A 15,835-nucleotide genomic window follows, 5' to 3' on the forward strand; every position below is an offset into this window, starting at 1 on the left:
GGTTTTCAATCTGGTCCAAAAACTGGTTTTGACCTTCTCTGGGACTGGGAGTCACAATAAATCAGAGCTGCAGTCGTTCGGCTCTGATACTGTGGAGCTTTTTACACAAAGACAAGGATTATAAGATCACTTTTTAAAATATATATATATCGCTGTATATATATATATATTTGGATTTTCTCGTTTCTCCTCCTGAGGCTGCTGCTGTGACTTTGTGTGGGATTATCGGTTCGGACTTTGAATGAAGACACCTGGAAGAAAATGGCTGTGAATCTGAGTAAAAATGGTCCTGCACTCACGGCTGCTTATAAAGAAGTCGTGGACGGAAAGTCAGACACAAACTGGTGAGTTAAAAAAGTTGTTGACGTTACAAATGATACTTCCTTGTTGAGTGTAATCAACACACCCATCAGTGGTGGAAAGTACATTTACTCAAGTACGGTATTTAAGTACAGTTTGAAGTACTTGTAATTTTACTGTAATACTGCATACTACATGACTCATAATACTGCAGTACTTTTACTGTAATACTGCATACTACATGACTCATAATACTGCAGTACTTTTACTGTAATACTGCATACTACATGACTCATAATACTGCAGTACTTTTACTGTAATACTGCATACTACATGACTCATAATACTGCAGTACTTTTACTGTAATACTGCATACTACATGACTCATAATACTGCAGTACTTTTACTGTAATACTGCATACTACATCACTATAATACTGCAGTACTTTTACTGTAATACTACATACTACATCACTCATAATACTGCAGTACTTTTACTGTAATACTGCATACTACATCACTATAATACTGCAGTACTTTTACTGTAATACTGCATACTACATCACTATAATACTGCAGTACTTTTACTGTAATACTGCATACTACATCACTCATAATACTGCAGTACTTTAACTGTAATACTGCATATTACATCACTATAATACTGCAGTACTTTAACTGTAATACTGCATACTACATCACTATAATACTGCAGTACTTTTACTGCAATACTGCATACTACATCACTCATAATACTGCAGTACTTTTACTGTAATACTGCATACTACATCACTATAATACTGCAGTACTTTTACTGTAATACTGCATACTACATCACTATAATACTGCAGTACTTTTACTGTAATACTGCATACTACATCACTATAATACTGCAGTACTTTTACTGTAATACTGCATACTACATCACTATAATACTGCAGTACTTTTACTGTAATACTGCATACTACATCACTCATAATACTGCAGTACTTTTACAGTAGGGGGATTTTTAATGCAGGACTTTTACTTGTATTGACATCATGACACTCTTCATTTGTGTGTTTTCAGGGTGCTGTTTACTTATGAAGGGAACAGTAATGATATCCGTCTGGCAGAAAAAGGAGGTAAGATCTGAAGGTTTTAAAAAAGCAGTAAAGAGATGAATCATTCTTTTAATTATGTCTAAAATAATGTGATGGTGTTTGTGCAGTCGGTGGATTGGAGGAGATGGTGGAGGAACTGAGCAGTGGGAAGGTGATGTACGCCTTCTGTCGCGTCCAGGACCCCAATTCTGGTCTGCCCAAATACGTCCTCATAAACTGGGTGAGACGCAAAAACACACATGAACAAATATATATACATATATATATATATATAATATATTATAAGACAGGGTCTGATCAGTGCTTCCAGATGGATCAATCAATCAATCAAACAATCAAACAATCAATCATCAGATTTTATTTGGATAGCACTTTTCATACACATGACACAACTTGAGTAAACCCCATCATAACTCTCATGAACCTGCAGTGAGGAAACACCAGAGGTAGAATAAAAAATATCAAATTAAAATGTGAAACCCACATGGGCCGACTGTATGAGCCCCATATGGGATATAAGTGGGCTAAGCAGCCATCAGCATAAACAGGGCAAATAGTATGGGCCCCACATTGTTTCAGAAATATGGGCCCCACATGTGACGCCCATGTGGGCTGGTTAAATGGGCCCCATTTAAAGTCCATTGTTATCTTGACTTAGACCCCATATGTTTGCCCATATGGGGTCTAAGTCAAGATAACAATGGGTCTCACCCATTTGGGCCCCACCTGAAACCCAGTCAGAACCCAGTTGAAGCCCCTATGGGCAAACACAGTTGGGGCCACCATGAAAACTCCTGACCAACCCACTTGGGACCCATATTTGTGTCTCAGGTTTAGCCTTAAGGGGCCCACATGGACATGCTGGCTGGGAATTGTAATGTATTAAAAGTATTTTCAACTCCCCAATTTAATAAAAATGAATCCAGCTGGGATGAAAACTGCCCAGTCCCTCAACACTGCTGCTGATAAAAGGTTTATAAATGTGTGTGTGTGTGTGTGTGTGTGTGTGTGTGTGTGTGTGTGTGGGTATGTGAATATACTGTATGTACTCAGACAGGTGAAGGGGTGAAGGACTCTCAGAAAGGAAAATATGCCAATCATGTGAGCTCAATGGCCAACTTCCTGCGGGTGAGTCTGACTTTGTGATGTTCTGCTCCTGATAGTGAAATGTTCTTCTTCTTTTATAGAAGCAGATGTTTAGTTTTTTTAGCGACACAGCTGTCGAAATGTTGGACACTGCCTCGAGGGAGGACTGAAATAATCTCAGCAACTATTTAATGGATTTATTTCATATTTATTCTCCTATATATATAAAATCAGATTTGAAGATACTGATTACACCATTTGGACACTGGGTTGCATCACGTCATTGACCCATTTACTGTTTATTATTTAAGTGAAATGCTGGTTAACATGTTGACAGGGAGCCCATGTGACTATAAATGCTCGGGGAGATGACGACGTGGAGCCGGAGACCATCCTGTCGAAGGTGGCCAAAGCGTCCGGATCCAACTTTAACTACCACAAACAAACACAAGAATACAGAGATGCACCCAGAGGACCTGTGGTGAGACGGGCTGCACACCACAAACTAAAATGTGGACATTTTTGAGCCTCATTTCTAATCTCACAGATTCTCCTCTGCTGATATCACAGGGCTCAGTCTATAGGAAAGTCAACGCTGTGGAGGAGATTCAACAAACCAACAAAGACGACTTTTGGGTCCAAGCTCAGGTATCATTAATCTAATCAGCAGAAGTATTCAGATACTACTGCAGTAAAAGTACCAAGACAGCAACGTAAAATACTTTATTACAAGTAAAAGTCCTGCATGAAAGATCCTACAACAGTAAAAGTACTGCAGTATTATAGTGATGTAGTATGCAGTATTACAGTAAAAGTACTGCAGTATTATGAGTGATGTAGTATGCAGTATTACAGTAAAAGTACTGCAGTATTATGAGTGATGTAGTATGCAATATTACAGTAAAAGTACTGCAGTATTATAGTGATGTAGTATGCAGTATTACAGTAGAAGTACTGCAGTATTATGAGTGATGTAGTATGCAGTATTACAGTACAAGTACTGCAGTATTATAGTGATGTAGTATGCAGTATTACAGTAAAAGTACTGCAGTATTATAGTGATGTAGTATGCAGTATTACAGTACAAGTACTGCAGTATTATAGTGATGTAGTATGCAGTATTACAGTAGAAGTACTGCAGTATTATAGTGATGTAGTATGCAGTATTACAGTAAAAGTACTGCAGTATTATAGTGATGTAGTATGCAGTATTACAGTAAAAGTACTGCAGTATTAGGAGTGATGTAGTATGCAGTATTACAGTAAAAGTACTGCAGTATTATGAGTGATGTAGTATGCAGTATTACAGTAAAAGTATTGCAGTATTATGAGTGATGTAGTATGCAGTATTACAGTAAAAGTACTGCAGTATTATGAGTGATGTAGTATGCAGTATTACAGTAAAAGTACTGCAGTATTATAGTGATGTAGTATGCAGTATTACAGTAAAAGTACTGCAGTATTATGAGTGATGTAGTATGCAGTATTACAGTAAAAGTATTGCAGTATTATGAGTGGTGTAGTATGCAGTATTACAGTAAAAGTACTGCAGTATTATGAGTGATGTAGTATGCAGTATTACAGTAAAAGTACTGCAGTATTATGAGTGATGTAGTATGCAGTATTACAATACTATTAGAAAGTACAATATTTCCCTCTGAGATGTAGAAAGTAGCATCACATGGAAAGTACAAGTACCTCAAACTGTACTGCAGTAAAGTACTAGTACCTCCAACTGTACTACAGTAAAGTACAAGTACCTCAAACTGTACTACAGTAAAGTACTAGTACCTCAAACTGTACTACAGTAAAGTACTAGTACCTCAAACTGTACTACAGTAAAGTACAAGTACCTCAAACTGTACTGCAGTAAAGTACAAGTACCTCCAACTGTACTACAGTAAAGTACTAGTAGCTCAAACTGTACTGCAGTAAAGTACTAGTACCTCAAACTGTACTGCAGTAAAGTACAAGTACCTCAAACTGTACTACAGTAAAGTACTAGTACCTCAAACTGTACTACAGTAAAGTACCTCAAACTGTACTGCAGTAAAGTACAAGTACCTCAAACTGTACTACAGTAAAGTACTAGTAGCTCAAACTGTACTGCAATAAAGTACAAGTACCTCAAACTGTACTACAGTAAAGTACCTCAAACTGTACTGCAGTAAAGTACAAGTACCTCAAACTGTACTACAGTAAAGTACCTCAAACTGTACTGCAGTAAAGTACAAGTACCTCAAACTGTACTACAGTAAAGTACCTCAAACTGTACTACAGTAAAGTACAAGTACCTCTAACTGTACTTCATTACTTTCCATCACTCACCACAAAACCAGAGTATTCAGCTTACTTTACTTTATAATAACATGTGTGTCTTCCTCAGAGAGACGAGGAAGTTCGTCGACGGGAGGAGAGCAAGCACGCGGAGCTGGAGAGACAAAAGCTGGAGAAGGAGAGGAGAGAGACGGACGAGAAGGAGGCGAAGGAGAGAGAGAAGAGGGCAAAGGAGAGAGCTCAGCAGATCGAACAGGACAAGTGAGTCAAACGACACACACACACACACACACACACACACACACACACACACACACAACCTAACAATCAAAGCTACTGTTGTCTGTTTGTGTTTCAGGGTTTATCAGAAGCAGAGAGAAGAAGAGGAAAGAGAGAGAGAGCAGCAGCGACAGGTGAGTAACCCAACAAACACTTTTCATCATTTTTTCTTATTGACGACAAATCTCATGTCCAGAGTCAAACCAACAAATCAGCATTTCTATCTCTTTATAACAAAAAAACGTTTCAATATCAATTAATATGCTGATTATTTTCTCGTAAAGTCAATCATTTAACCTCTTAACGTACGCTGTTCCGTCTACGGGACGGGACGGATGTTAAGAGATAGCGACACGTTATTCTGAATGTTTTAAACACCAACCCTTAAACATATATATTCATGCTGTACATTGTTAGAAAGCTTAGATTCTCCTGATTCATTCAAGACCACTCACGAGTTATATGGTTGCTCACAGCCGTAATAGTATTAGCGATTAGCTCGGCTAGCCCCTGAGCTAAGTAAGAAAAGCTATAATGCTACATACCTTCAAAGTCTTCCCTTTATCCACAACGATCATCTTATGACTCAGGACTTTCTGTACAGCTCGCCAAGTATCCATTCTTGTGAAATATGAAATCCGTTTCCTTCTAACCGGAATACTTTCCTCAATATGTCAACATGTATTTAGTCTAACACGTAACGTAATAACACAAATAACAAACCATATACGGTCCGTTTACGTCATTTCCTGACCTGCACGTCCATCTCAGAGTACACGTGACTAGATGTTTACGACCGTGAGCCTCTCCTGCTTCTGACGACACCACACACAAGCCAATCGGTGTTTAGGATTAGGCAGTACATGTCTCCAAAGCCAATGGGGACATGTGACCGACAACAATGACGACATGGCTTTGATTGACTGAAGTTCTAGCCTATGGAAATATTCGGTGAAATGAAGTTGATAACCTTTTAGCCAATAGTCTGAGGTTTCTAACGGTGTATGACACTAAGCTATTACGTTTGGCTGTCCATAAACAGGGGCGTATGTTAAGTGGTTAATCTATGAGTCCACAGTGTTGTCTTTATGTTTATTGTCTTACATCTAAAATGTTCAGATATTTAACAAATGAAAAGTAAAAACAATAAATCTTCATATTTGAGAAGCTTGATCCAAAATCCTGTAAGATATTTTCTATTCCTAAATACTATGTTGAGTAATCAGAGCTATTATTATGGCATTTTATCTGTTTCACAATATTTTAATTTATTATTCATTTTATTATAATGCTTGCCAATTTATTTTTATTATGATTATAGTATAGTATATATTATTCAATATTTTTTAATATATTTTTACTTAAAAATTATTGATTTTGGATTTATATATGATGTTTATGTTATGGTATATTCCTTATTAGTGCCACGCTGTAGAGGAGTGCCTCAGAGCTTTGAGAAAACCCCGACAATATATACATCAAAACGTGCGGTTCGATCGGGAAAGAGGTGCTATGACTTTTGGTGTTGAAATTCCAACTTTTTCCAAAGTTATACCCGAAAAAAACAGGCATAATTCCCCATTGGAAATGAATGGGAATTTTTTGAAAAACCCACAAAAATTCACCTCTTTTCGGAGTCACCTAGCCCTCTCATACGTGCACGTAGAAATGTGATTCAAACTTTAAAACGGAGGAAAACTTGTGCTCTCTCCAAAACACTAAACTGTTTTTACATAACATGTAAACTTTTCAAACTATGAGCAGTCAAACGAGGAGTGGAAATCACTTTTTCTTCGAAGTTAGTGTGGAAGCGGCAGTTAGCTAGAGTGTGAGAAGCAGTAAAAAATAAACTTCATTTTTATTTTTAACTCGAGCTCACGGCCAAACCGTAAAAAGGAGACAAAGAATTTTTTGTCAAAATGTAGACATAGGTGTTAGGATTCATAAAAACTTTCTTTGACAGGCGGAGTCTGCACAAAATTTAAACGGGGGGGCCGAGACCGGCAGGATACTTGTCTCACTCCACCTTGACCCTAATGTAATCGTCTTTTTTTTTCAGAAGAATCTCACTCTGTGTTCACACTGAGCTTACTCGCTCATTTTAAGGAATATGTGAATAAAATAAACACTGTCAGAATCTGCCGGCTTCTGTGTCTCTCACGATGTTTTCGGTTTTTGGACACGACTTACGGTTTTCTCACAGTTTGCAATTGTTCGGGACCTTGTCAGAAGCATAGACTGTATATAAGAAGCCAAATTCTGGGGGCATTTTGAGAGTTTCCAAGCAGGTTCTCACATCGCCGTAGCAACCGTAGGGCCTTAGCTGACCTTAGCAACCGTAGGGCCTTAGCAACCTGTCGCTGGGCAGAAACTGAGCTACTTTTTGTGATTGGCTAATTCTTCCTGTCTGTCTGTTTTGCCAGTTAACCGAGCTTGCAGCTTAATTTTGATCTAAGCAAAATGCAGAGCTGTAAAATGTACTTGAACCTGTTCCATATGATCAATTATTTACACAGTGCAGTTAGATGTAGTATGAAAAGTATTCACTTAAGTTTCCTGGCATGGCCTGATGCGCTTAATGTGCCATACATCTTTAAGGTAAAATTGAACTTTGTAAATGTTGTGCATACACTCACAATACACAAGTGTGTCGTATTTGAGCCATTTCTACAAACAGGGCGCTATAGTAACAATATAACAAGAAATTTCTCGAAACCAGAATATGATCAGGGTGACTTTTGAACACTGGAAATAAATCATGTATTCGTCCCGGCAGCAGCCCCATGGCACTCAAAATTTTCTAGTCTTATTTATCATTTATCATTCATTCTTATAATTATATGATGAAATGAGTTTGTATCATGGAGAACAAAGTATACAAATGGATGAAATATTATAATATTTTATTCATTAAATAAAATCATTTATATGTTTCAGGATCATCATGAAAAAGAAAACAAGAAGAGTGGAATCAACACTGCTGCGTCTGTGCAGAAAGCAAACGTGAGCATGAACAACGACACTGAAATTAAGAGTTTAATCATTACTTTAAGTTGTTATATTAACATGTTAATGCCTTTATTAAATGAAACTCAGGAGGCCAAATCGCTGATATCTCAGAGATCGTTCAATCCCAGAGACGTCTTCAAACAGCGGGAGCAAAACTGTGAGGTGGACAGACAGTCTGCTGCTGCGTCCAGACCCGGTAAACGACAGGAATTAACAACTCATGATGACACATGAACTGATTATTTATACTGATGTTGTCTTTCTGTCTTTCAGGGAAGCTTCAGAGTCCGTTTTTATCTCAGAAATCCTTTGAGGGAGAAACCCCCCTAAAGCCTCCCGCTGTGACCCCCGTCCCACCTGTGCTGTCTCACTCTCCTGTCCGACCCGTCTCACCTGTGCTGTCTCACTCTCCTGTCCGACCCGTCTCACCTGTGCTGTCTCACTCACCAGTCCGACCCGCTTCACCTACTCCACCAGAGACAGCAGCCTCACCTGTTCAAGCTGCAGGTCAGACCCACAGGAAACACTGGAGCCTGTTCTGGTTCATTCACATCATTAACTCCTCTAGTTGTCCAGTAGTATTGTGCTTGGTGTTTGGGAATATTTTGTACATAAATAAGGGAGTCTATGGCTGCGTTCAGACTGCAGGCAAATCTGATTCAAATCTGATTCCTTCTCAAATCCGATTTTTAGGCCTCACTGTCCACACTGTTCTTAGCAAGTGTCCAAATGGGATTTGGCTCTGTTCAGACCAGGCGGGGAGTTCTGGTCCTCTGAAATGAGACCAACGTGGAAGTAACTTAGAACTGCATTCTATCAAAAGGCCACCAGGGGGCGACCGTCTCTATACAAGTCAATGGAGAATTCACCAACTTCTCACTTGATTTCTAACCTCAGTAAACGTTTTCAAAATGTGTTTATGGTCTCAATCGCTAGTTTAAAGCCTTCTTCAATGCAGTATGATGTTCATTTGGGACATTTTGGCCTCCCTGATTTTATATGTGACGATAAAGCAGGGTATGCATTAGGGCGTGGCTACGTCCTGATTGACAGGTTGATTGACCAATGTCCTCGAGATCCAGCCCTCGTAACCATAGCAACCTACCCGCTCCGCCCATGGCTCCGCCCATGACTCCGCCTCATGCCCATATAAGTAGAATCTGTGTTTTTATTTTTCCCAGCATGCACCTGACATTTTCAAGATGGCGCTGCCTAGATTCGAAACTATTGGCTTCCGAGCAGCAGTCCACAAACCAATGGGTGATGTCACGGATGTTACGTCCATTTCTTATATACAGTCTATGATCCTGACTGGGCCAATCAAACCCAGCATTTTTAAATACCGGCAACAGCGTTACAACGATTTGTTTCTCTTCTCTTGCTTTGTGTGTGACAGAAAGCCACATACAGCAGCAAGTACACCATCACCTCCATGTCCTCCATTGGTTATGTGTTTGTGTCGCGAAGAATACGAAGTCACGGAAGTTTCCCACAGCCGTGCTATGACGACCTCGCTCACGTTGAGGAGGAACTATAGTAATGGAAAAGGTCGTTCCTGGTACCAAACCGAGCCGAGTAGTGTTAGAACTGTATAGTGGAACAGCTCCATAAGGCTCATATGGGGTCACACAAACGCTGTAAAACTGTCATACTGTGAGTTATCTTCCTTAAATGTGAGGCAGGTATTCACTGGTATTTAGTTTAAAGCCCCAAACTGTCCTCAATCTTTACAGGCAAAGACACAGACAGTTATTTAGACTGAAATCATTTTTATTTTTAAATTTTACTGACCTAAAAGACTGCAAGACTGCTCTGTTTCTGTATCATATCGAGCTCCTCTGACACTTCCACCTTAAACTTCGTGACGTTTCCTTTCTGCAAAGACTTTATTTCTACTAAGGGCGCACTCACACTAGGGCCAGTTGTTCCGTACCGTGCTGAAACACGAATGTCCCCCCTCCCCTGTCCCCCGCTGGCCCACACTCACATTACCTAAAACCGATTGCCTCCGACACATACATAGCGCAAAAACATAGACAGTTTACTCTCATAAAACATGCTCTGGTGTGTGTTAGCGTGTTGTGTGCCGGTAAACACAACACAGCCGATTAGTTAACACAACGCACTATGATTAAAAAGTGCAGGCTTGTTCTTCTAAGTCATGCCTGTGTAGTATACAGTACTACAGATACTTGTGTACAAAAGACTCTAGTAAAAGCAGACATACTGATTCAACTCTTTACTCCAGTAAAAGTAAGACTTAGTTAATGACTTAGAAGTCGCCAAATGACTTACTTTAATGAATTTCGTTAGTTTATGTAATGCAGATTTGTAAAATATTACTTTTATGAGGGTCACAGTCACAGAAAACAAACTTACCATTTCATAAAAATGGTGGGATTGGGAACCCATATATGCATAATGTCTCCACGTTGCATTTAATGTTGCTTGAAATGACCAGGGCTCAGCTAATGTTGCCTTTTAAAAATTGTAGATTTCCTGGGATTCCCTGGAAAATTGGCTTCTAAATCCCGGGATTTAAAATGTTTTAATTTCGTGAAAAATATTCATCCCTAGTGCGCATGCGTGACCAAATGTACCGTGCTCAAGCACACCTATACCGTGCCAGGGAAGTGTACCGTACTCAAGCACGGTACACTTGCACTCACACTAGCCAAATAATCCGGATTTTTGGGGGCAAACGTGCTTGGGCACGGTACGACAGTCACTGTGGTTCGGATATTTTTTTAATTGTCAGTTTCTGCTCCAGAATAGGTAGTAGATTGGGAGTCAATCATGAGTTTCCATTCCTTCTTAGGGTTTTGTTTTAAAACCACGTTATTAAGCAGTGTATTAAGAAGTTGATCAGTTTGATTGGTTTGATCGCAGGCTGGGATTTACTTTACAACTGAGTAAAAACAAGTGGCTCCAAGTTTGTGACGACATAGAGCTTAAATTTAACTTCTCTCTGCTAAATTCTGTAATTATTAAAGCCTATATTTTCTTTACTGTCAACAATCAAACCAACAATGAATTAATCTACTAACAAGTATTGTGTGTGTATCAAAGTCTGATATATCTTATTCCTCTGTTGTTGTTCAGAAACTATTAAAAACAAGTGATGGTGCATTATATTGACTGGTGCTCCTGATATTTTCACCCCTCATGTATGTTAATGGAGTGGACAAAATATTATTAACACCAGTCAATATAATGCACCTTAATATAATAATCAGTATCATAACGAGTCTCTTTCTGCCTTTCAAACACTCAGACGCTGTTTACACTGAAGATGACGAGTGGTCCGATGAGTTTGATGATGATGCAGAAGAAGCTACACCAGGTATGACGAACGCCTTGAACACACAGAACACCACAAACTCATATTTACTATTTTTATTTGATATGAATCTTTGTATTTCATTTGATCTATAGATGAAGCAGCAGCTCAAGAAAATCTGTATGAAGCACCACGATCAACCGTGACAGAAGAGGATCTGTACGAAAATGTTTACCAGGAAACTCCAGCAGTGAGTCCCATTTATATTATGATATATTAAAATTTTACAGTAGCAGCTACAGCAGTTTGGAGAACTCGTTAATCTGCTGATATTCACATAACAGGAACAGGAACTTACATTAATTGTAATGTTTTTCTGCATACCGAAAAATGTTGTCACCAAAATTGTCAGACTATTTCTTTAAAACACAAAAGGAAAGCAGGATCAAGTTTTAAGGGAGCTCAACGGGACGAAAATAAATGCAAAATGTTTCAATATCTGCTTTACAATTTCAGGCTGGAGACACAGAGAGCAGTGGACAAGGCACCTGTGCCAGAGCTCTGTATGACTACCAGGCTTGTATGTACACACACACACACACACACACACACACACACACACACACGTAACCCTAACCGTAATTGGAACTAACCCTAACATCGAACCCTAACCCTAATTTGAATAACCCTAGAAGTGTAATATTTAATATTAAGTACCTAACCCTCAATTTTATTCTGACTTTATCCCACCCACCTAAACCTGGTAATATTCTAACCCTAACTAATCCCAAACTCCCGTGTTCAGTTTAATCCCGTGCCCGCTAACCCAAACCCCATATCGACCCGTTATCAAGTGCCCACTGAACCGTAAGTATTTTCCAAACCCAGAAATAAAAATCCCCAGAAATAAACAAATATAAACAAAGTGTGGGAAAAAGGAAAAAAATAATTAGTATTGGGTGAGGGGAGTAGCCATAGGAAAGGAGTTAAACACGGTAAAGCAGAAGAGAAGGGAAGAAGAAATAGATTAAGGGAGGAGAATAAAACCAAAGGAAGATGGAGGAAAAGATAGAAGGGAAGAAAGAAGGAATAAATCAAGGGAAGGAAAAAAACAGACAGATTCAATATAAGTATAAACAGGATGAAGGGTAAAATAAGGAAGAAAAGGGTTAAAAAAAAATAACTAGATAAATTTATTATAACTATTTACAACAAACACAATTTTAATCCATAACGGGAACCTAAAGGGAGAAAAGAAAGAGTTCGAAATCAGTTTGGACATGGGCAAAAGGAGTAAACACGAAAACACAGGGAAAGATTCGTAACGAAAAAATAACGAAAGGGAGAGTATAAAAGGGAGACAGCACAAGCACACATCAGTTTGGCATTAGACAGCAAAGGAGCAACACCTCCTGTTGCAGTAGCTGGGGGGATGGTTAGCTTGAAGAAATCTGCACCTGGGCGAAATGTCGCGAGGGCCACCTACGGACGAAAAAGAAAGACTGCAATTAATAAAGAATGGAGAAATTTAAAATAAAGCCAAACCAAAAAATGAAAAAACAAAACGGTACTTGATATAACAAAGGTGAATTGAGCCGAAAGAAATAATCAACATATAATTATGATTTTAATATATTAAAAAACAAATAAATATTCTTGAGGAAGATGGGGTTGGTCATCTACTGGATTCCCTGTTCTGGTTCCTACACCTAACCCTAACCCCATTAGGACAAGCACTCCCCAATGAACTGATCTTAATTATGAAATTTGTCCCCAAAAGTAGCCAATGACAAACAACACACACTCAGACACACTTAGGACACTTTTGGACTTACAGTCATTTCCTGGAGGTGTACCCCAATTAACTGGTCTTTAAATCACCTGTCCTCCACAGCTGATGACACTGAGATTACCTTTGACCCCGATGACATCATCACACAGATAGACATGGTGGATGAGGGCTGGTGGAGAGGTTACGGGCCTGACGGACACTACGGCATGTTTCCTGCCAATTACGTGGAGCTTCTCTAGTTTGCTTCACAGGAAATGGATGAAGATGACTTCTTTTTAATCAGCTGGTTTCTCTTGTCTTTAATATTTCAGGTTTGCTTCTTTATAAATCTAAAAGACTAATGGTAAAAATCAAATCCTTGTCTCAATATCAAACATTAAATACAGTGTAATAATAAAAACATCAAGTTGTAACTTTATTTTATTTTTCATTCACTTTTACTTTATTTGCACAAACATAATCATGAAATAAAGATAATCAAATGAAAAAACAAACATTAAAACTGAGTGACACAAACCTGCACAGTGCACTCATTTGTGTTCCTACACACACACATGGACATTATAGGTAATGAGAGAGTGAACATGGAGACAAAAACATGAAGAATTATATCACAGAATCTGACACATTAAGTCTGAAATGACTTCTGTCTGTTTGAGTTTACACAACTCAGCTGTGGCTCCATAATTACAAAGTAAACATCATCATGGGCAGTGAGAGGCTCCGTGGATAAAAAGACAGGAAAAAGTCAAATATAAAGAAACTGATTATATCAACAACACATACATAAAGTAAAAACAAGTGTTGACAATCACTATTAGCATGACAGATGATCTATGTGCAGCAACAAGCTCTCAGAAACATGGAAACAAAGACGAGAAGAATTACAAAACACAGAATCTGACACGTGAAGACTGAAATTACTTCTGTCTATTTGAGTTTACACAACTCAGCTGTGGCTCCATCATAAAGACAAAGTCCAGCATAGAGAGGCTGAGTGAATGTGGTCTGGACTCTGTGGAGGAGAGTCATGGTTTCAGAGACGCTGTAGAAGGACAGAATACCTGCTCTGTGATCCAGGTACACTCCGACTCTGGAGGAACAAGGACCTGAGACACGAGTTAACAATTTGTTGAACCAAAAGTCATATATTTCAGTGTCACAATATAAAGCCCAAGATTTTCTATTATGACCAAAGAAACACTGACTTGAGTCTCCTTCTCTGCTGATATTCTTGTATGCGACTGCTACAATGACTCCTCCTCTCCGCTCCACCTCCCAGTAACAACGTCCAGTCAGACTCTCTCTACTCAGCACCTGAGGATACTCAGTGAATCTGTTTGGGTGACTAGAATAAGACTGTTTTTGATTCATTACTTCTACTTTTCTGTTCCCCTCAGATAATAACAGCCATGTGTTTACTGTGGTTGGATCCAGAGTGATTTCACATGAATATTTTAAGAACTCAGCTCTGGTCTTGGGCTCTGATTTTGGTTCTGACAGTAAAACGTCCACTTCAGTCACTCTCAGTGAGATGTTTGTCCATTCGTACCTCAGGAGGTCCTGTAGTTTATCTCTGAGCTTTGACACAGCTGCTGTCACATCCTCAAAGTATCTCAGAGGACGAATATTGATGCTGGATGAGTCTGTAGGTTCACTGAGTTGTGACACTGAGGGGTAGTTGTGTAGAAACTGGTTGTGATCCTCTGTGTGTGAGAGCTGCTTCAGTTCAGCGTCTTTCCTCTTCAGCTCAGTGATCTCCTGCTGCAGCTTCTCCTGAAGTTCTTTGACTCCACTCACTTCAGTTTCCTGCTGGGATCTGATCTGCTGCTTCACATCAGAGCTTCTTTTCTGGAGGAGACGGATCAGCTGAGTGAAGATCTTCTCACTGTCCTCCACTGCTTTATCAGCAGAGAGACCGACGGCCTCCACCTCCTGCTGAAGCAGCTTCACATCTTTCTCTCTGTCCTGGATTCTCTGCTGGATGTTTAGTCGACTCACCTCGAGCTCTCTCTGCCTCTCAGTCCTTTCTGCTGCAGCTGAGACTGTGTCGTGGCCTTTATGTTCCTCCACAGAGCAGAGATAACAGATACTCTGCTGATCAGTACGACAGAACATCTTCATCACCTCATCATGACGAGAGCAGATGTTCTCTTGGAGCTTCTCTGAGGGGTCGACCAGCTTGTGTTTCTTTAATGGAGCTGCATCATAATGAGGCTGGAGGTGATTTTCACAGTAAGAGGCAGGACAGGTCAGACAGGACTTGAGAGCTTTCAGCTTCCTCCCAGTGCAGACATCACAGGCCACATCTTCAGGTCCAGCATAGCAGTGATCAGCAGGAGCAGCTTGGAGTCCAGTCTTCTTCAGCTGCTCCACTAAATCTGCTAACATGGTGCTTTTCTTCAGGACAGGCCTCGGTCTGAAGACCTCTCTGCACTGAGGGCAGCTGTAGATCTTCCTCTGAGCCTCTGCATCCCAGAATCCTTTAATACATCTCATACAGTAGCTGTGTCCACAGGGAATAGTCACCGGATCCTTCAGTAGCTCCAGACAGATCGAACAGTTGATTGTTTCTTGGTCCAACTGATCTCCTCTCTGTGCCATTTCAGCTCTCAGTGGCAGCGACTGTTTGAGTTTCGCTTCCTGAGAAGTTGAAAAAGTTTGAGATCTGATCTAAACAACATGTGATTTTGTACTAAATGCAGCCTG

General features: G+C 39.6%; 2 protein-coding genes across 2 annotated transcripts; one reads left to right on the plus strand and one right to left on the minus strand.

Moving 5' to 3' along the window:
• Positions 1-261: 261 nt before the first annotated feature.
• Positions 262-13,365, plus strand: dbnla (drebrin-like a). Its single transcript, XM_053339564.1, has 15 exons — positions 262-344; positions 1,369-1,424; positions 1,511-1,623; positions 2,457-2,531; positions 2,827-2,970; positions 3,060-3,137; positions 4,876-5,027; positions 5,125-5,179; positions 7,983-8,048; positions 8,142-8,250; positions 8,328-8,561; positions 11,329-11,397; positions 11,490-11,588; positions 11,858-11,914; positions 13,229-13,365. The coding sequence occupies exons 1-15, from the start codon at positions 262-264 to the stop codon at positions 13,363-13,365; spliced, it is 1,527 nt and encodes a 508-aa protein (XP_053195539.1).
• A 621-nt stretch (positions 13,366-13,986) lies between these two features.
• LOC128380133 (tripartite motif-containing protein 16-like) lies at positions 13,987-15,730 on the minus strand. The gene has a single exon (XM_053339836.1). It carries the CDS (start codon positions 15,728-15,730, stop codon positions 14,057-14,059), a length of 1,674 nt encoding a protein of 557 aa, XP_053195811.1. The 3' UTR covers positions 13,987-14,056.
• Between the last annotated feature and the right edge of the window lie 105 nt (positions 15,731-15,835).

The sequence above is a fragment of the Scomber japonicus genome, chromosome 19 (assembly GCF_027409825.1).
Source record: "Scomber japonicus isolate fScoJap1 chromosome 19, fScoJap1.pri, whole genome shotgun sequence".
Lineage (NCBI taxonomy): Eukaryota > Metazoa > Chordata > Actinopteri > Scombriformes > Scombridae > Scomber > Scomber japonicus.

Coding starts and splice junctions, on each gene's coding strand:
- dbnla (XM_053339564.1), top strand. CDS start 262: ATGGCTGTGAATCTGAGTAAAAATGGTCCTGCACTCACGGCTGCTTAT. Junction 2,971..3,059: donor ATGCACCCAGAGGACCTGTG/GTGAGACGGGCT, acceptor CTGATATCACAG/GGCTCAGTCTATAGGAAAGT. Junction 11,589..11,857: donor CCAGGAAACTCCAGCAGTGA/GTCCCATTTATA, acceptor TTCAGGCTGGAG/ACACAGAGAGCAGTGGACAA.
- LOC128380133 (XM_053339836.1), bottom strand. CDS start 15,730: ATGGCACAGAGAGGAGATCAGTTGGACCAAGAAACAATCAACTGTTCG.